General features: G+C 44.0%; 1 protein-coding gene across 1 annotated transcript in view; it reads right to left on the bottom strand.

The window, feature by feature from the left end:
- The window catches only part of lpp (LIM domain containing preferred translocation partner in lipoma), a 129,768-nt gene that overhangs the window by 15,276 nt on the left and 93,700 nt on the right, over nt 1-20,792 (bottom strand). Inside the window, exons 8-9 of the mRNA XM_079266716.1 lie at nt 19,652-19,748; nt 5,657-5,826 (exon numbers count right to left, since the gene is read on the bottom strand). Of these exons, the coding sequence (XP_079122842.1) occupies nt 5,657-5,826; nt 19,652-19,748 (267 nt within the window). The remainder of the gene's footprint in view (nt 1-5,656; nt 5,827-19,651; nt 19,749-20,792) is intronic.

The raw sequence follows: 20,792 nt of genomic DNA on the forward strand, positions 1-20,792 counted from the left end.
AGTCATGTTTCTCTCATTCCAACCACAGAGCACTCCAGCTGAACGTACTCACACACCACACGGCGCTCTTGGCCTGTCAAATTGCAGCACTTTTCCTCTAAAGTGGAGCACTCTTCTTGAATGTATTACATCTCTTATCTCTGCTCTCATCGAGCTCTGACTGTGTGTTCTTCAAGAATGTAAAAAGAAGAAAAAGAGACGCCCCGAACCTTCAGCTTTCTGCACCTTAATGTGCATTTAAGTTAGATATCTGTGGCTGTCTGCAAAGGTTCAGTGTGAACCAGTGAACCAGGGTCCTCAGGTTTTGGGTGACACGACATCATTCTAAATGTCACATTATTGGATCCTCAATTACGAGAGCGATTACTAGCTAACATGGCTGTTATGGTTAAACACTGTTGTTATATCGTCCCTCCCCACTGGGTTCCTCTGCTCTTTGTGAATTTCCAGATGCCCCGTGATTCATTTGTTCCAGTTTTACAGATAAAAAAAGAAGAAAAAACCCCACATACAGTCAGCAGCAATGCTTTGAATCTACTGGGAAAAAAGGTTTCACGTGAGAGCTTTCTTGGAAAACACTTAGCGGCAGTAAAAGTCAAAACTGCGGTCTCTCAGTAACAATGACGGACGGCTCGCTGGCCGGTGTTTGCATGCCGATTCATACTTTGAGTCTCATGTGTGCAAACAAGGAATGGGGGAAGCTGTGTGGACACCTCAGGCTGAGACACATCAGACAATGGAAAAATAAAAAAAAACTCCCAATGGCGACCCGATGTCACATTAGCAGCATTACGGCGCACTCCATGCAAAACGAGACATTAATCGGACGTACGTGGGGTTTGTGGTGGTGTATACAAATAAGCAGCGATACGTCCTCTGCCAAAGACAAAGGCTGATCACTGCCCTGCTGTTTGCGGTGTGACTGAGGCTGCTGACACAGAGAGAGATAGCAGGGCTGTCAAATCAGGAAGTACACAGGTGACAATGACAGATGTGGGTGAGCTCCTGCACATGACTAAAAGGGAATTAATGATGTGTCCACAAACAGTTTGAACGAGGCAAATCAGCCGGCGGAGGAGGTGTGTCTTGCGAAATACCAATGGCGGTATTGTTCCACAGGATATGTAAAGTCTGAGCCCATATAAGAGGGCCGCTGATCGCCGATTCTGATACATGGCAGGCAACTTTTCTTTGATGGCAATCAGCTTCGCGTGCGCAAATGTATTCCGGCAATTCCTGGCAATGGGATTAATAGATTTTTGCATACTGTTATAGAGATTCAACACACACAGTGAGTTTCCTCTGGCACCTGTTGTACCTGCAAGACATTCTACAATGTAAAATCAGAGGGGGACAGATACATGTGTTTTATATGGGATGAACATATACGGCATTACCGTTTCACCAATTTAACTAACCTATTATGTAGTTAAATGTAGTTTTTACTTATTCTGTTTTACACATATAACATTGAATTAGTCAAAAAAGCGATGCAAATTCCAAGCATCCTGGTTATTTTTTATGATTCAATACATGAAATCTGAATTTAAAGGGCCACTCTACCAGGTTCAGTTGGAAGATATAAAACAGGGTCAACGGGGGTTTAAGATGCTGCTGATATAATGTTGCAGGTGGAGAAGACAATGACAATCTGCAGTAAAAAGAGAGAGATTCCTAGACTGACTGACTCGGAGGCTAATTTGAAGTTGCCCTCGTTCTCTGTGGGATATGACATTTCTCTGCAGAGACTCAATTCTCACGTTCACTCTCTAATCGTACGGAGGCATATGACCCTGAGGATGGGAATAAAAGAAGAAGAAATTACTTTCATTAAGAAATTCAGATTACCCCCATCCTTTTGATCTTGTGCCAGAAGAACATTTATGCTGATGAAATGCATAAATAAAGTTCTTAAATTATCCCGCTCCTCTTTAGTGCGCGTATCAAGAGTTGGAGAACTTCCAGACGAGACAACTACAATCTCGGTGAGTGCCTCTGAAAAGGGGATGATTTAAGAGATGGCCTGCCACTGGTTTTACTTTACTGGTAAAGTGCACATCGAGCCGTTTCCTGCAAGTCACGTGGAGGGAAATATCGTGGATGTGTCAGAGGAATCAACAATATCGCCGTGTGTTTGAATCCATTTCTTTGGGGCAAATAATCATCATTGCAAGGTTTTACTAAAGAACAACTCAGTTATTCTGAAGCTGCCCTGGTCAGAAAACATGCTTCATCCCTCATCACAGCAAACCTACCACACAACGTTGTTATACAAGTGCATTGTCGAAATGGATGCAGCGGAGCCAGAGATGATTTTGTTTTTAAGCCACGTGTTCTTCTTCTCCGTCAAAACGTGGTGCCTTCATTGCCCACAATGCAACTCGGCCGACCCTGAGCTGCCGGCCCACTTCTTTCCATCTCCACACCCGCCGAGTCAACCGACGCTGACTCAAGTGAAATCACTTGAGGACCTTCATTCACATGGCTCCCTCTGGGGACACAGAGGTCTTTATATGGTTGTCGCGGTGTTATTAATTAGCTCATTAATGCTATTTATCCTGATTTTAGTGCAATATAAGTACGCTCTGTTATTAGGCCAACGTATATGGTTGCTTTCTTTAATAACAAAGATGACGGTTATAGAACTAATCAAACTAATTTCTTGTTAAACACAGAACATTTTTTCATCTGAGGCGCTTCGGTTGCGCCTGGTTGCTATGATACGGATTATACGCAGAAGTAAAAATGTCGGCACGCGGTAGAGCTCTTGCTCTGGATGAAGCACGTCTGTGTGTGTTCACTCGTCCTGTAGCCTACATGTTGAATGTGACGGTTGGACGTCGTCCCGCCCCTCCTCCATGGTGATTAGCCCATGAAACAGTGACAGTGAAGAATAGAAGCTTGGCGCCTGGTGTATTTGATATCCCCTGCAGTTGGCTTATATGGAGATGTTCTACAGTCTGTTGTGGCCAGTGCACTGTACTTTGCCGTAGTCTGCTGGGGGAGCAGCATTGGAGCCGGAGACACCAACAGACTGAACAAACTGGTTAAGAAGGCCGGCTCCATCATTGGCTGCAAACAAGACAATCTGGAAGAGGTGGTGGAGAGGAGGACACTGAAGAAACTATGATCCATACTGGATAACCCGGACCACCCTCTCCACCACCTCCTGCAGGGACAGCGGAGCACTTTCTCCAGCAGACTCATCCAGCTCCGCTGTCACAAGGACCGATACAGGAGAACATTCCTGCCCAGTGCTATAACACTTTACAATAAATCACCTCTGGCCAGATCATCCTCCACATAACTACACACCGCTACACTGTTGTTTGCTGGGGTTGATTTTGAATTTTTCACCGAGTCAGATAATTTAACACTACTCTATTTCATTGTATATACTGTGCATTTTTGTTTTATCTTATATATTCTATATTCTGATATTTCATTTGTCATACTCTGTTATATATATTGTGCATTTTTTACTACTTAATATTTTGGTTACTCTGTTACTTTGCTTTTTGGTGTCTCGCTGCTGTAACATACAAATTTCCCCCTGGGGATGAATAAAGTACCCATCCATCCATCCATCCATCCATCCATCCATCCATCCATCCATCCATCCATCCATCCATCCATCCATCCATCCATCCATCCATCCATCCATCCATCCATCCATCCATCCATCCATCCATCCATCCATCCATCCATCCATCCATCCATCCATCCATCCATCCATCCATCCATCCATCCATCCATCCATCCATCCATCCATCCATCCATCCATCCATCCATCCATCCATCCATCCATCCATCCATCCATCCATCCATCCATCCATCCATCCATCCATCCATCCATCCATCCATCCATCCATCCATCCATCCATCCATCCATCCATCCATCCATCCATCCATCCATCCATCCATCCATCCATCCATCCATCCATCCATCCATCCATCTATCTATCTATCTATCTATATTATATATTGCAGTATTTGCAGTATTTCACTTGCTGCGACAGTCTTCATACAACTTAGTTCACATTATGTTGTAGCGCTACTTGACACCTTTAAACAGACTTTGATGTGTAAAAATGGGAGGTTATCCTTTTATTAATATATTCTCCTAACTTTGACAAATTTCCCCTTGAGGATGAATAAAGTACATTTCTATTCTATTCCAACTGGCTTAATTTGCTCAGCCTCATCGCATATTTCTCAATGAAAACAAGAGTGAAAGTTACAGTAAAATCCATGACACAAAAGAGTCCATTTGCATTGCACAGCCACTTCCCTCCTAAGCTTCCAGGAATGACCTTCAAACGTACCCGCGATCTTGCTGACAATAAGAAACTTCCACCCCGTCACATGCAGACAAAACTCAACCATATTCTTGAGAAATCGAATGAGGGAAACAACTTCTGCAAAACTATTTGTCTTGCGGTTTTGCAGGATGATGCGTCTTCCCTGACAGTGTTGTGCAAGGAAATACTTTCATGCGTGTTGCTCAACAAATAGCGAGAGCAGAATAGCTGACGGTCCTGTAAGACTCCTTCTGGGATACCTCGCTGTCAGTCATTTATTCAGTCTAGTCAACGACCAGAAGACTGATCAAGACAAGTTAAGATGAGGTAATAGAGGAGACAGAACCTCCTGTGTTACGTAATCATAAAGATAATTAATACCATGTAAATAGCATTCAAACCATATCTCACTGCTTATCAGCTGGAACTCCAGATAGTTATGCATCAGCTCACTCAATGATGTGCGTGTGAAAACAGTATCATCATCATCTAATTCACCAAGGAAGAGACATCTGAAAATCCTCTATTATAAGAAGACAATGAATGCATTTGTGATGTCATTGTTCAAGGGGAACAAATGGGCTAGAAAAAGGGACGTAGTGGGTCGCCAAGACAACTCTGAAGCCATTAATTCATCTCATAGCTGTTGTTAACATTTGGCTTTGCTGCCACGTCAACAAAAGGCCACAATTGTCTAAACCTGCAATGATTGGTCCCTTATGGGCAGCAGACCAAGCTGTAAACACCACACTGAGACATTATCAGTCGGGACTTGACTTGAGACTTCACTTTGGACTAACCTGTCTTGACTTGGGATGTGACTCGGGACTTGTCGCTCTCGACTTGAAATGTAATTTCCTGTGTAATTTGGGACTTGCCTGTCTTGACTTGGGACTTGAGTGAAAAGACTTGAGACTTACTTGTGACTTGCAAAACAGAGACTTGGTCCCACCTCTGCTGCTAACACATTCACATGATAATGTAACTCATCTTGTGAGTTACATTATCATGCCTACGTACTTCAACCGTATGTGAATTGTGTAACTCTAAGACAGCACTTTCAGGGGAAGATGAAAGACAGTTTCACTGGGTGACCGAAAACAAAACAAAGCCAACGAAACAGAAAAAGAGGAAATGAAGATGTGTGCGGTGAGAGGTGGAAGCACGCCGGGCTTTGATGAAACAAAATGTGGTTGAATGGAGAAGAAATATCTGTGAACATTCCAGGCACCAGGCTGCCAATGTGCCCACCCCTGATGTCATAATGTGTCCACTTGAAACACGGACACATAAGTAACCGGAGTGAGCCATAAGCTAGGTGGTGGGGCAGAGAAGAAAAACAAAAAGTGACTTACAATATAGCAAGGCTCACAGTACGCCTTCTTCTCCACAGCGTAGAAAGGCTTGCCGCGCAGCTTGGTGCTGCAGGTCATGCAGACGAAGCAGTCGACATGGAAGACCTGGTCCATGGCGGTGCAGCCGGTGCCTTCACCCACCACATTCTCTCCGCAGCTGGCACAGCGCCCTGGGGAGAGGAAGAGGCGGGGAGGCTGAGAACAGATTCAGTGTAAAGCCACAGATAATTCAGAGGTCAGAGAACATTTCTTCGGCGAACCAATAGTCGCAAAACACCATCGAGATCAAAGAAAAACATCCAATCGTGTATACTGTAAAGAGTGACTTTCTTTCCATGCACTGGCTGATGCTCTGATCATAACAAACAGCCTGACAGGAAGCGTCCCGGGTCAAGAGAAACGGAGATTTACTGTATTATTTACTAAACATTATGTCAAAATAATCCTTTCAAGAGCAAAGATCACTTATCTATTATCCCGGAGACATCATGAATAGTTTCATGATGTGAAGAGAGCCAAACAGGGCAAACAACTAATGCTTATTTCCATGATGATTTATGAAGTTGCGTACGAGGAGGAGCTGTTTCATGCAATAACAGTCCCATTCCTCTCCCGTAGACTGTGTTAGTGACTCAGAGCCGGCGCCATCGCTCCTGTTTCAATCATCAGTGATCACAGTGTAACAAGCCTGTGTGTGAACAAAAACACAAGGAGAGAAGTTAACAATGGCTCCGAAGGCGTGTCTCGGTAAGAAGCATCCAATCACAGAGCTGAACATCCTACTATCTGCGCCGGTAACTGCCGCAAATAAATAAAATTCAAGGTGAATTTTGGATTGATTTGACAGCTATGTTTTGCTACAAGTGCAGATCCAACGCTTTGAATGTGCAGCAGCTCTGATTTGCACCTTCAACCGGCCTCGTCTCCAAATAGCTGAGGCTCATGGGTACTGTAGTATTTCCATCCGTCACGCCAAAGTTGTAGTTGTTATTCGCAAATGATTCGTTTCCTCTGATCAACAGTTAAAAACAAACAAACTAATTAATTCAATTTCCAATTTAATAATGAGAAGACACATCCAATCTTAACATTTGAGAAGATGGAAATAGTTCATGTTGAGCATTTAATAAGAGAGTTCGGGCCGAATTGATTATCAACATAGTTGCTGATTAATCATGTATTTAAGATCTAGAACTAGTTGAAGACGGTGTAGCTACCTGCCTCCATTTACTCCTGTTCTGTCCGATAGCCGGCTCGCTCAGCAGGAGGATCTATAAGCCGGGCTGCTGCCCGTGCATCCACTCGCACCACCTCGCTCCCAAAGAATGTGGAGCCATCCCTTTAAACGATGTCAGAAGTGGCTAATCTTCATTTCTATTCCAAGCGCCGGATAAGGATGGATTAAATACTATAATTATGCCACATTAAAGAAACCGAACGCTTCGCCAAAGTGTGACATGGGCGACATCTATTTCAACAAAATCAAGGCCTTGAAGTGATAAAAAAGAAAACTTTAGAAGCACAACGAAGTCTTTGTAAGAAGAAAGGGGGCACAAGTGAACTGATACTATTGCGCCAGAAAGAGCCTGATTGCATATTGCGGGACATGGCATTTGGATATCTTTAATTGAGTTGGAGATATCTTTAATTGAGTTTAAGATGTCCTCGACTCAATGCAAGTTATCTTCAACCCAATTAATAACACTGTCAATTTAATTACTGGTATCTTACAATAACAGGGTTTAAAAAGATATCTGAGAATGTTTTATTTCCTAACACATCTGAGGACAGATGCAATCTCTCAGAGGAAGCACGATACAGTATATTTAATTAATTCAAGTTCAGTTCTATGGGATCGTTGTTTTGGGCTTCATCTAAAGGCTGATTCGGAGCGATGATTGACACCCTGTATGTTCTGAACGCAGCAGTTCAAGCGTGTCACAGACAGAGGCGAGACACTAACCGGGGGGGAGATAGAGTATCTGATGCTCGCATTTTACACAGTTCCAACTCGCTGTTTTTCATATCGAGAAATTCAAACGCGGCGTCAAGCGGAAATCTGTCTCAGGTATCAGAGCAACTTTTGGAAGTGGTGTGTTGTTGAGATCAAATATCTGCTTGACTGCGAGGCCCGCTAATGGTGTTCATGATCTCAGATAACTCATTGTCTTTTTTCTTGCCTCGGTGGAGAGAAGTTGCTTATGGCAGTTGCAACTTTTCCAGCAAAATTTCGGGAAGAAATCCTCGTTGAAACGGCGGCATTTGTGCCGCTTACTGACTGGGGACACATTAGGGAAACAAAAGGGCTGACGGATTACCGTTGAAGACGTTTAGCTGTTAACATTCTGAATTCTTATCACAGCAGAATTTGTTTTTTTTGTACGTTCATTCGGCAACTGCTGTCATCTGCGACTTACAGAAAAGAATCCTGCTATTGGTTTTCATCTGCTCCCACGGCTCTATCCACACCTCAATTACGGCTGCGTTACCTACTGTACAGGGAGGCAGATTAAACAAACTAGTGAAGGCACGTCTCGGGGGGACATGTGGGTGTCAGCGGAATCACAAGCAGGGTAATCACTTCAGAGAGCCAGAGGGAAAGGGAGAGAGGGAGAGCGGGAGACAGAGCGGGAGCACGCCGAGCCTGTTAGTGGCTTCAGATCACAGGCCATCTTCAGTGAGTGGATGAGAATGCCAAACATGTCCCACGGGGGGTGGGGCACTTTAAATAGCGAGGAAGGAAACCTCTCGGAAATCCCTTTCCTTTTGGCAGTCTGTGATCGCGAGGGCCCTCAGGAGCCATTTGTGCGCGGCTGTGTGTACACGCACGTTTCTACCTCTTTCACACACACACACACACACACACACACACACACACACACACACACACACACACACACACACACACACACACACACACACACACACACACACACACACACACAGAGAGAAAAAAAACAACCTCTTTGCACCAGACATGCTACACATGTAGACGAGTTTACAAACATAGACGTGTATAGCGTATGCACAGACACAGATCAGCAGCCCACACGCGAGTTCACACGGGACAGAGAGGCGGTTTACAGTCGGCCTCCAACGTGACTGTACGCTGTTCTTACTTCTCAATATTGCTCTAAAGGCGCCGAGACGACGTCAATACAACCGGATGGCACGTCACATCAGACACAGTGCTGAGATTCATCCGGAGCGTTTCTTTGATGACTCGATCGATCGTTCAGACTACAAAATGTCCATCACAATTTCATATTATCTGACCCTCAAGCCAAAATAATAATGTAAGATATCCAGTTTAAGACGCAGACACAGGAAACCAGCAACAATCTCACAGTAGAGAAGCTGGAACCGGCAGAGTCTTTTTGACCTGCTTCTGCCAAAATCTTTGCAGATTAATTTTCTGTCAATCGATAAAACGATTGATCGACAAATCCCTTCAGCTCTATACTGTTTGACAGGAAATGGATAATTAGATTAATCCCAGGGCCCCGCCGCTGTGTCCCATCATGCCAAGTAGATAATGAGCTCCGATGGGGATACGGACAGTCAGTAATGCTGTGATTGGCCAAAGTTCAAACTGTGTGGCACTGCGTGAGATGACAAAAAAGCGATAGATTGTAAAATAGTAACATAAACTAGGGCTGAGGCTAATCATCATATTTCTCATCAATGAAAGTGTTCATTTTTTTTATGGAAAGGAAAAGAGTGAAAAATGTCCGCCTCAAGTTCCCAATCTTCATATGCTTGTTTTGTCGGACCGGCTCTCAGAGAACCAAGGAACAACCACAAACAGCCAACATTCACTTTTAAGAATTTTAATTCACATATCAAAAAGTTGTGGAAAACTCTTATTAAAATGATCCACGAGCCCAAGGTGATGTCAGACTGACCGTCAGTCCAAAACACAAATATTGTATATTCCTACACTGGTAGAAAACTTGAGAAACTTGAGAATGTTTGGCATTTTCACTTCATGAGTCACTTAAATGGTTAATCAGCTTTTCAAATGGTCGTCAATTGGATTTGTTGTCAATTAATTGCATTTTGTTGAAACATTTTCAAACGTCTTCAGACTGAAGTTATCGCACTTGAACTGAAAGAATCGAGGTCTTTGATTCATCGACACATTGGGCTCCGTTCTTCCTCGTCTATATCGACTCTCATTGTGGGACCAATCCACAAAGTGTAAGACTGTAAAGCTTCTCTTTTGTTTCCTCTGACAGTCCCTCTGTAGGATAACAGACAGCGGTGTTTTACAATGCGACATCAATCATTTCACGCGGCTGCGTCGGAAGTGAGCATTTTCAATTTCCGCGACGCTACTTCAATTGGCTTCTTGAATAATACAGGACGGCAATTGAAGCCGCGTCGCGTTCACCCCCCCATGGAGATGATCGCAAATACTTTCGAACTATTTCAGCTGGGCATGAAGGAATCATGCAAGGCCTCACCGCTCCCCAGCGTCCCCTCGCGAGGGGGGAATGGAACCGGAGTCTTAATATCGAAACTTCAAATAGTTCCTGTAGAACCAATGCAATGGTGACGGGGCGGGCGGGGTTCATTTACACTTTACTCACTTTCTTTCCTTTTCATTCCTCAGCCCTCAGAAGTGTCTCTTCTCTGTTACATCGAAAGTCAAAAGGACTGAAGAGAAAATCTTTTTCTTCTTTTCTCTCTTTTTTTTTTTATAAAGAAGTACATTCCCTGTGAGCTGCAGAGGCTTAGAATGGTTAGACAATTTAATTGGATAAAAGGAAAAGATTAAAGAGGCCCTGACTCTGTTCCATAAATAATTGATTTCTAATGTATTTGTAGTGGCAGTGAGACGCTGTTGTTTGGGAACGGGGGGATGTTGAGTGGCAGAACGCTTCAGATTTTCCCTCAGTCTTTGCCTTCTTTGTTTTTTCACGCCGGGATATTGAAGCGGCATGAAAGGCAGAGAGGGAGCACACTTGCAGCTCAATTTGATCTTACATCGTCAGAAATCAAAGATCGTGCATGTAAAGGAGGATCGCAAGGAACTTTTACTTCTTTTTTTTTTGTGGGAGACCAAACTTTTTCGCACCATGTTACTAAAGAATACAATTCTGCTGGTGCAACCCTTGCAAACCCCAAAGGCAAAGCCGGCAAACTGTAGCTTTCTTATCCAAAACTAATAAAAGAACCACAAAATCCATTTTGGGACTTCAGCTAAAGTTTTTTTTATTTTTTTTGCTCTCGGATTTGAATATCTGACAGTAAAAAAACACAAAAGACACAATCAACTACTGCATGTGTTGTTTCAATGTCAACAATGCTAAAATGAACGCATCAAAGCTAATTATCTTGCTGTACTTTACATTTACAGTGTACGCTTTTAAATCAGGCTTTTTCAACAAGCTTTCCCTCCCACTGATCCCACTGCATCTATTTATTGTGACACCTTTAAAAAGATGGGCCGAACAAAGGTACAAAGTTATGATGACTCCTTCACACTTCATTAAAGACGTAAACAATACGTGTGCAGGTGGTTAACAGCGGGAAGTAATTCAATCAAACATATTGTAAGAGTCAAACCGCCAGCTACTGAGCCGCCGAGGGGCCACGGCTTGTGTGCCGCTTCATCCCCCCCCCCCCTAGGTTTATCTACTTTGTTGTTTCCGTTTGCCCTCCGCGCAGCCCCGACAATGCTGTGGCCTTCAGTCGCCTTTCCTATGACAAGAGAAATAGCTGTCATCGCTGTATTTAAATCCCCCTTGCCTTTAATCTCATTCCCAATGTCAGCAAACAGCAATCTGCAGAGCTGCTGCGGCGACGGTGGAGGACGGATGATAGGCGAGCCTGTGCCACTAAACATTACAGCTCGGCCTGTCAGGGCCCGCGGCGGCGGAGCGAGGCGGGGGGGACAGAGTGTAGGTTACATGTTTTAGAAGCAGGTTGGCAGGAGCGACGTGGAGGGGTGCCGGGAAGCCAGAAGAGGGGGCTGGTGCATGGGGTGGGTGAGAGAGAGAGAGAGAGAGAGAGAGGGGGGGGGGGGGCAGGGAACAGGTGAGAGTGCGTGTGCAGCACAATATGTGGGCAAGTTCAAAGACGCCTGCGTGTTTGTGCGCGTTGTTTATCCGTGCACACCCGCGCCCGCCTGCGTTGGCAGGCGTGTCTCCTCGCTCCTGAGGTCAAACGCTCACTCACAAATGAAATCTAGCAACGTGAGGGCCCCGGAGCCTCAGCTGGGCTCGCACGCCAGCTGATCTTGCAAGCCTCAGTGAAGCTGTCTCAACGAGGCAGGATAGCAAGCGCCAAGGGGTGGGTGGGGGTTGTGGTCACCTCACGTGAACCGCTGCCATAAAAACAAACAAAAAAACCAGCGGGGCGTCTGTCGCGGGGAAAGAGGAGCTCCATGCGGGCACAATGCATCAGCTGAGAAACTAGAAAGCAGCGTTGCGAGGTCAGTGGCGGCGCCGGGACGAGATAATGAGGGAACAGAAATGGCAACAAGGATCCATAAACTATGCTGAATACAAATAAAATAAAAAGGCTGTTCATGTATTATGAAAACTGCCCTCGCCGCTCAAAACAGTAGCAAGATAAAACGAAGCATTGAAAATGCCATGTGACCAATGACGAGCAAGATGAAGACATTGCAAAAGCTTCTAAGATCTCATTCTTAGGTTTTAGTAGAATTTCTGACAAATTTGTAGATTTCAAATCAATTTACATAAGAAGAAAAAAAAAACGTCTTGGAAGTCAAATCCGCAGTCTCTCTCTCACACACACACACACACACACACACACACACACACACACACACACACACACACACACACACACACACACACACACACACACACACACACACACACACACGGCATCGCTGTTAAAAAACCACAGCTATGATGGATCATCCGTGGCCATTGTGTTGTATAATCTGGTCTTTTGCAGTCATACATTATAATCCACTGTAGGTGGCATAGTGATGCATGGGATTTAGACTAGTTGCCATGTCACCAGACTGCCTCATATGACCTTTCCCCCCCTGCCCCTGGGTGGTCACTGACCTCCTTCCAGCAGCCTCTGTCTCATAGTGTAGCTGCAACATATACACACACACACGGAGTGCAGCGCGGTGCAACAAAGAGGGAACACACAGCTGCTGTGATTGGAGGAAATCCTCTGAAAGGCCCTTCAAACAAAAATCGACTCATCACATTGGGGGTAAAGGATAGTTATATTGTTTTTTTCTGATAATGTGTTGCAATAAAGTACATATAGTGAACAAAGTGCACTTATTGGATAGTTTTTTTCCTTATTGTACTTGTTTTTTTGTTAAACGTGACAGTATGTAGGATTTAGTGCCATCTAGTGGTGAAGTAGCAGATTGCAACCAACTGAGTACCCCGCCGCTCACATTGTAAGCATGTCAGGGCCTTCAGGTGACGTAAAAACGCCCCATAAAAGGCCATTTCTAGCCCCAGTGTTTGGTTTGTCCATTCTGGGCTACTGTAGAAACATGGCCGTGCAACATGGTGGACTCAGAGAACTTCATGAGAAAGTGTTGCATCTGTTTGTCAGAGCCGAATAACGCCACATTGTTTTAATGAAGGTGTCAGTCAATTCAAATAGCCACCGTGATCGGATTTCATGCTACATGTGCTGTTGTGTTTTGGAGGAAGCCATCCCTTTGTTTCGCCAGTTGAATGCTTTTAATGAGAAGCAGCTGCAGCAGGAAGTGTTGGGTTAGCTTGAGCATTAACTCAGACACAGCTGTATAAGAGAACAGTGAGGCTGACATCAGTGACAATAAACTAAAAACAGTAATGCTGGATTGCATTCCTATGAATCTCTTGGGCAAAGTTTTGCACAATAATAGCAATTTGAATTCAGGGTGGGAATGGCGGACTCCGCCACTTCTGATGAAAACTACTATATAGGGAGGTAATTAAAGAATACAAATATATAGACAGGCTATTGCTGACAAAATGCAGACCACTAAATCGTATAAAAAACAAGGGTTTGAATTCATGAAAAGTTGAAGAATTTACAACTTGAAAGACCTTTTTAAAAACCAACTTAAAGTACTTTGTGCTGTATTTTATGGATGAAAATGTCTCTAAATTTAAACGTGTTATCCCATTGTGTCTGCGTGTTTACAAGAGCATGACTTTAAAGGTACACCTTCATGCACCAAACAGAAACAGTTAGCTGTAGTTGGGGGAGATGGTTGGCCAAAGGCATTCGAAGACTGTGGAGGTGGAGCGTGGTGGGGAAGCGGGTTCGGGTGGGGTGGGGTGGGGGCGTCTTTTTAAGCCAGCAGAAAGGTTTTACTCTGACACACATCCCACTTGTTATGACATGTAGAGGCACATCTAAAAGCAAACTCCTAAGAGGTTGCTGAGGGCGACCTCAGTAAAAATGCAAATGAGTTCCACCAGAGCATCTTAGACAATGCACAAAGCTGTCTAAACTGGAAGCCTATTAATACATTAAGTTGTGATGCTCAGTTGGGTTAGAAAGAAAACACGGGCGGCTCCACCAGAGCGCACTGTGTGAACCCTAAACTTTTTTCCTGACCCAGTTACCTTGGCTGATCCACACCCGACTCCTCCGGCCTGTACTGTTGCTGTTGCCATTTGTATCTCTTCCAAGATTCCTCATGAACATTTCATGCGAGGTGTCTTATAAATTATGAGGGCTCCTCCAGCCGACGTTATGAGGGGGAAATGGCAAAGCCTGCCTTTTTTTCTACTTCTCCGGCTCTAATCATAAAAACAAAGGCCGGCTCAAACCAGGAGGAAGAGGCTTTCCCGACAGCTCGGCGTCCTGCGCGGAGTACAGTATGCCCAAATGAATCCCTCCGCTTATTTCCAACGACTATCTCTCTCTCTGCTGTCTGATGACAACATTACAAAAACATTTATGCCACCGCTCAAAGATCTCACTTGAAAATGGCATGAATATTGATTGGACATTAAAATTCCTTTAATTCGATAGAGTGGAGTACTGAAAGTCTGGGAATGGCATGAAGGAATTCTCAACTTCGGTATTAAAGGGGAAATAAAAACTGATTCTCTGCAGCAGAATGTACTACACTGCATAAGTATCATCATCACTAATTGTAAATAATGCAAGGCATCTCATCCTTTCAATTATTCAGCTTTATGTCCTGGTTTTTTTTTTCTTCCGGTTGACAAGAAATCTACCGGTGACAAAATATTGTAAGTTCCTCTGATGCACAAACGCCAAGGCATGTGTACCGCGAGCTGAGTAGCTGTGTCTTATTAGATTTCCACAAACACAGTACACCTACGCACAACCTAAGTGGATTAAAGATGACGGATGATGACATTTGGAGAAAGGGCTCTTTCAGATTACTCAAATCTAATCTGGAACTCTAAATCAGGACTAATCAGTTGCTTTGCAAAGATGCTTCAATCATAGGAGGAATTTTCTGGCTTGTGAACAGAGTTTCTCACAAGAAAAGCCCTTCTTTTATAGAGGGAATCATTTTCAGGTTTTTTTTGGTGCTCCCATTTAGAGAACGGCTGCTTTTTAATGTGCCGGTTTCACCACAAAAATAATGAAAAAAAAGTCTTCATCGGTGCAACTCGCAGTTAAAAAAAAAAGCATGATGATGTTGCGTAACTCAGGCGCCGAAGCTCCGTTGAATCGACTACAATAAAAGTTTCCTTGTGACATCACAGAGCCAGAGTGTAACGTTAATTCGATTCAATTAACCCCCCTGGACCAATGGAAACTCAATGCAGCCATTTCAGATAAGAGGCTCATCAAAGACGTTAGCGACCGCCGATAAAAAACACTAAAAAACAACTCTGCAGCTATAGGAAGACGGCCATCCAGTCCAGTGGCGCGCTAGAGATCGCAGCCCCACTTTGATTAATCTTGTTAATTACTAGCCGCAGGGTTTCAATAACAGCCCTTTTCCCCCTGTACCCTACCAAAAACATGAAGAAAAGATGAGGCTTGTGTGTCATTATATTCTTCGTAATTACAAAAGGCTCATGCTCTGGGACTGATTATCCCACAGCAATGGATACACAGTACATGACATGCTGGACATGCTGGAAATACAGTCAATTTGACCGTTACCGTGGCGGCTCTATGTACAGTACTCGGCGGGGGAGGACGGGGGCTCTGTGGACTTGCAGAACAGCATGTGCCTCTGCTTGATACCCTCTCCTAATGAGTCCCTGTGGTCACCTCAATCTCAGGCCCTCATCCCCTCTCTATCTCTCAGTGAAGTCAGCTGTCGCCTTGTTTAACCACACGATGACCCCCCCCCCCCCCTCCCCCCACTCCACACTCCACACTCCACACTCCACACTCCACACTCCACACTCCACACTCCAGCCAGCCGCTGTCAGCCGGGGACGCGCACGCTATCCCTAACTCGTTCTGGCTACCTTAGCTCACATATGACCCATTTCTCAACTTGCATGTCCTTGTTTTGTCGCTAGCCCTCAGCCACTCGGTCTTATAGTTGGTTGAACCGCGTGAATGGTATAGCAGAGGAGTTCAAGCCAGGACCGCGTCACGAAACACACCAAAAAAATAAATAAAAATGAGGCCATCGAGGCTTTGAGGGCCGTTCCGCTGTAAAAAATGACTGCACTTTGCTTTAAGCCAGCAGATCCGTTTGACCCATGTCTAATGTGGACCAATTAAGGTCTTTACATCAGCGCGCACCAACGTGAAGCCCGAATATCCCTTAATTCCAGTTAAATACATGTTCCTGCAGCTATAATACACCTACACATGCTATCGTGGTGCGCTGTGCGATTATGTGCTGATATAAAGCCTGCTCCAGAGTCCTATTGAATGTATTGAGTGAGGTATCTAATGGGCATGGGAATTAATTCCAGGGCAAAGGGGATTAAAGGCTCGAGGAGAGAGCTGCAGAGGGATGGCACTCGCTGGCAGCGGAGGTTACAGAGGGCGGAGAAACAGAAACAAAATATAAATGCACAGGAGCAGTCTCTTTGCAATCCTATTTTTGCAAAATAATATTGAAATTGGTATTTGGTTTAATCCTGGCAGTAATATATATATATATATATTTTTAAAGGAACTAAATTAAATATGAAGTGCTTCAGGAAGAAAAAAATAGGAAAGAAATTGTGTAATAAAAAATAAAAGAAATGCTGGACAATCAAACAAGATAGAGTTTTATCAAAATCAGGATGTTTCATCTGTCCAAAGTCTTTATCTCTCATTGTCATTATACCCCGAGCAGGAGTCGCGCCTCATCCTTTGATCGCACCGATGTCGTTTTGAGACTACCTTGAGGACTGCTTCCCAGACTGCTAGATATGCTGCTGTGTCTACACTTGGAAATCAACAGATAAGAAACACGGAGAATAGGTTAACCTTGTCTGCATCGTACACACCTGCGCTGTACTCCATGGCCTCGAGCCATATCCCAAAAAACAATTGTTCTTTTGACTTTATGGGCCATTGGGAGGGCTAATCTAGGAAACCTTATTCCTAAATGTGGCATGGCTTTGGGTTTTTGAAGCGAAACCAGTAGTTTTTTTCCTTTTAGTCACACACAATGTCACAGTGAAAAGTGACTAATGAGATCATACTTCCTGCACTAATGTGCTCAGAGCTCCTTCTTCTGAACCCCAAAAACCCGCCGGCAGGATCGAAAAGCATGTCGTTTTTAAACAATCGCCAAAACTACACCGTTTATCATAGCCAGAAGGTGTGAAAAATAACATTTCCGTCAGATTTTCATCTTTCTGACAGTCCTTGAACACATCATGTGTGATGAAAGCTCCCATCAGAAAACAAAACCAAATTGGAGATTTAAAATGTGATATTTCATCAAAATCACTTCATTCTACACGTGTCATTTAAAGGTTTGGCCCAAATGAAGCATTTAAATGATGCGCTCCTCAGCGCAACTGGGAAGCTATGATTGACTGAGACCAACAGTCAAGTGACAAAAAGTTTCAGTGAAACTTCGACTGCTTCAGGACACAGTGCATCGAGGAGAGGGCAGAGAGGATGTAAGTAGAAGTTGTACAGATGTGAATAGTTCAATATATATTGCAGGTGGAACATTCTTTTTTTCCTCCTACATTGGAAACACTTGTGGTCACTTGGAAAAATGCTGGATATAAAGATTCCACAGTCAAAAAATATTCAACTTGTGTATTTTAACTTTTTTATGATGTATGGCATGGTAATGGTGTTATACTGCACAAAATACATGTTTGAGTTCTTTCTGCTTTTAGCCATGATTGTGCTGTTTCCATAGAGGTGCAGGACGTCTATAATGCTGTGAAAAATAAAGCCACTGGGAGTAAAAAAAAGAAAGAAAAAAACTGCTTGAGGTTCAGGGGGGTTAATGTATTAGAAAGGATACTGTGCTACTCTCACCTATGAATGCCACGTCGTTGTGACAGAGAAGCTCACAGCAGGCGATATATAGGACCACTTATAGCAGTTATGATCTTTTGCTTGGTAGACTATGAGCCTCAGCGTTTGACTCAAGGAGCAACCCCCACATGACATTCAAATACATAAGCATATTACGACGATATGTGAAGTATAACAGGCACAAGGAAAAGGAACCTATCACGATACTGTATTTATTGGACAACAGCGGTTTTAACTCTTTATAACTGTTTCTCAATGTTCAACACTGAACGTCTTGTAATTAAAAATACTGTGAATTAATGGCAAATAAAAATCTATATTCTGACCGCATGCTCTGCCAATATGAAAAGATGCATAATTATCCAACATGCTTCGGCTGCTGTAGATCTGTGACTGGTTAGCTAAATAAGTGTAAACACTGTAATGTAGCAAAGACAGTGTCTAAACTTAAAGGCTCAGACAGGAATTAAAAACTCCATTTAATTTATATAATTTGATGTACAGTATATGCTTCATCACTAATTGCTGAAGCTCTTAGGTGTTAGGTGAGCAGCTTTACTTTATTGATATTCTGATGCTAAAATTGGTTTTACTAGCTAGAAGATGTTTCTTAGTAGCAAGAAGAAAGCAGCCAAACATAATGTAGTATTTTGCTTTCATTCCAAAATTCACTTGAGGAAATAGAAATGTTCAATAAAGTTAGCGTATCCAGATACGACCCTCCTTTCTAGCCCTCAGACACGTAGCACCTAGCATCAAACAGAATGCTAGCCAGATGCTAAAACTAGCAAACGCTAATATGCCCAGTGTGAACAGCTAGCTGCCCTGTCCCATTACTCTTACAATAATAAGCTTAAAGCTACACACAGAAAGATAAAGGTGCCAAAACTGGTTCTTCGGAGTGATGCCATAGATTAGAAGAAGCATTGAAGAACCTTTATTGTTCTGTGTATAGGGGTAATCTTCTTCAAAAACATTTGATACTTTCGTTAAAATTCTCATCACATTCCGACAGCAATCAATAAATCAAACGCCCATTCGGGCCGAATGTAATGATTGGACGCGCTACCTGCTCGGTCTAACTACATACATACGTGTTGCTCGTCTTCCACAAGCTGCTAGCTTGAAAGCTGTGAGTGCTAATAATAACCGTGTTTGTTGTTTACATTCATAATGATCATTTTGGGTGGCGTGTCTTTGGAGGGAGGCCTGAAGGGACGGGCTGTGGGTGTTGCAGACTTGGCGACGTTCTTGCTGGAGTTAGCGACTGTTGGAGCTAGCGCTACTAGCTAACTTCATGGTTGGGCTCTTCAGTTGAAAGATTTAAAACATTTTGCATACCCTTGCTAGTTTCTCAAGATTACCAACCCTAGCTTTAACCATTTGCATTCGGGGTTAAACTGCCACAGGTCATTATGATAGGAACAGCACAGGTGTTACTCATAACATCAACGCAGTTCCCGTTCTATTCAACTGTCCCGCTGAGTTCAGTGATTGTTACCGGCCATTTTATTATTTATCATTTTATTATTTACGCCTGCTGTGAAAAAGGCTAAAGCTAACCGTGCGTGTGTGTGTGTGTGTGAGAGCCATCTTTCTTACCAAAATATTCCTCGGACGGCGGGTTGTCCATATCAAACAGCATCTTCTTGGTCAGGCGCTCCAGCTCGTCCTCCGGGTGGGCCATGTGAGCGCCGCCCTGAGAACCGGGGAGAGGAACATAGTTGAGATTCACGAAAGCCGACCGAGGTAATGAAGAACATGTCGGCGGTTCTTGGCATTTGTTTCCACGATGAATGTCACCTGTGACTAATGCTGCTTTAAATGCAGAGCAAAAAAGTGCAGGGATGTATTGCTTAACAAAATACGTCCAGGTGCAGCTTAAAGATTCAGAGAGAAATAAAAAACCCTGACTTCAATAAATCAGGATGAAGCACTCTCTCAAGGTCAAGCAAAACACATTCACTGTAATTAAAATGCAGCGGATGGTCTTCAGTCTGCCTTCCCCCCTCTGAGACATCTGACCCTGGCTCAGGCCCCAGCGGTGTGCAGCCCAGAAGGTTGTGCATATCCTTCTGTGGAATACAAGCATGAGGGGGGAAAAAAACGGTGACCCTGACTAATCCTTGTATTTGGGGAAAATAATGATAACAGAAGGAAAAAAGGAAGGCAAAGCTACTTTTTAAGTCGTGCACATCGGGGGCGATGGGTCAGGAGATAGTTCCTGACTCTCACTCGGAGCACAAAAGACTTTAAGGTGTGAGCCGCGTCGCGGCCTAATCTTTGAGAGCCTTTAGAAGGAGGACGGAATTCTCTGAAGATGCCGCTCTCTTCCTTTTTGCTCGTGAGCCTGCCCTCCGCTCTCATCATCTGTGTGTCTGCGCGGGGCTGACACGTTGCGCCTGACATTTCCTGCCAATCATCCTGCCCCCCCTTCCCCCGGATCACGCTGCAACCCCGTCACAGGTGTGTGTCCTTTGCAGACGCCCCGGAGGCCTGACCTCGACACTCTTCGTGCCGCGCGACTGAGCTTTCTTCCTGAAATCGCTGGATCTTTACAGTAGATTTGATTTTCAATATTGTAGCGCGGGCCGAGATCTGAGCTGACCTTTCGCGGTGTTCCTAATTGTGACATCTGGGAGCTGTGTGGATGTTGGCGACCGGTACGGGTTTTGTACTAATGTATTCACGGTTTACTGTGTCACATAAAGGAATCAGATCCGTCAATAGGAGATTGAGTGGA

This window comes from Melanostigma gelatinosum (genome assembly GCF_949748355.1).
Source record: "Melanostigma gelatinosum genome assembly, chromosome: 4".
NCBI lineage: Eukaryota > Metazoa > Chordata > Actinopteri > Perciformes > Zoarcidae > Melanostigma > Melanostigma gelatinosum.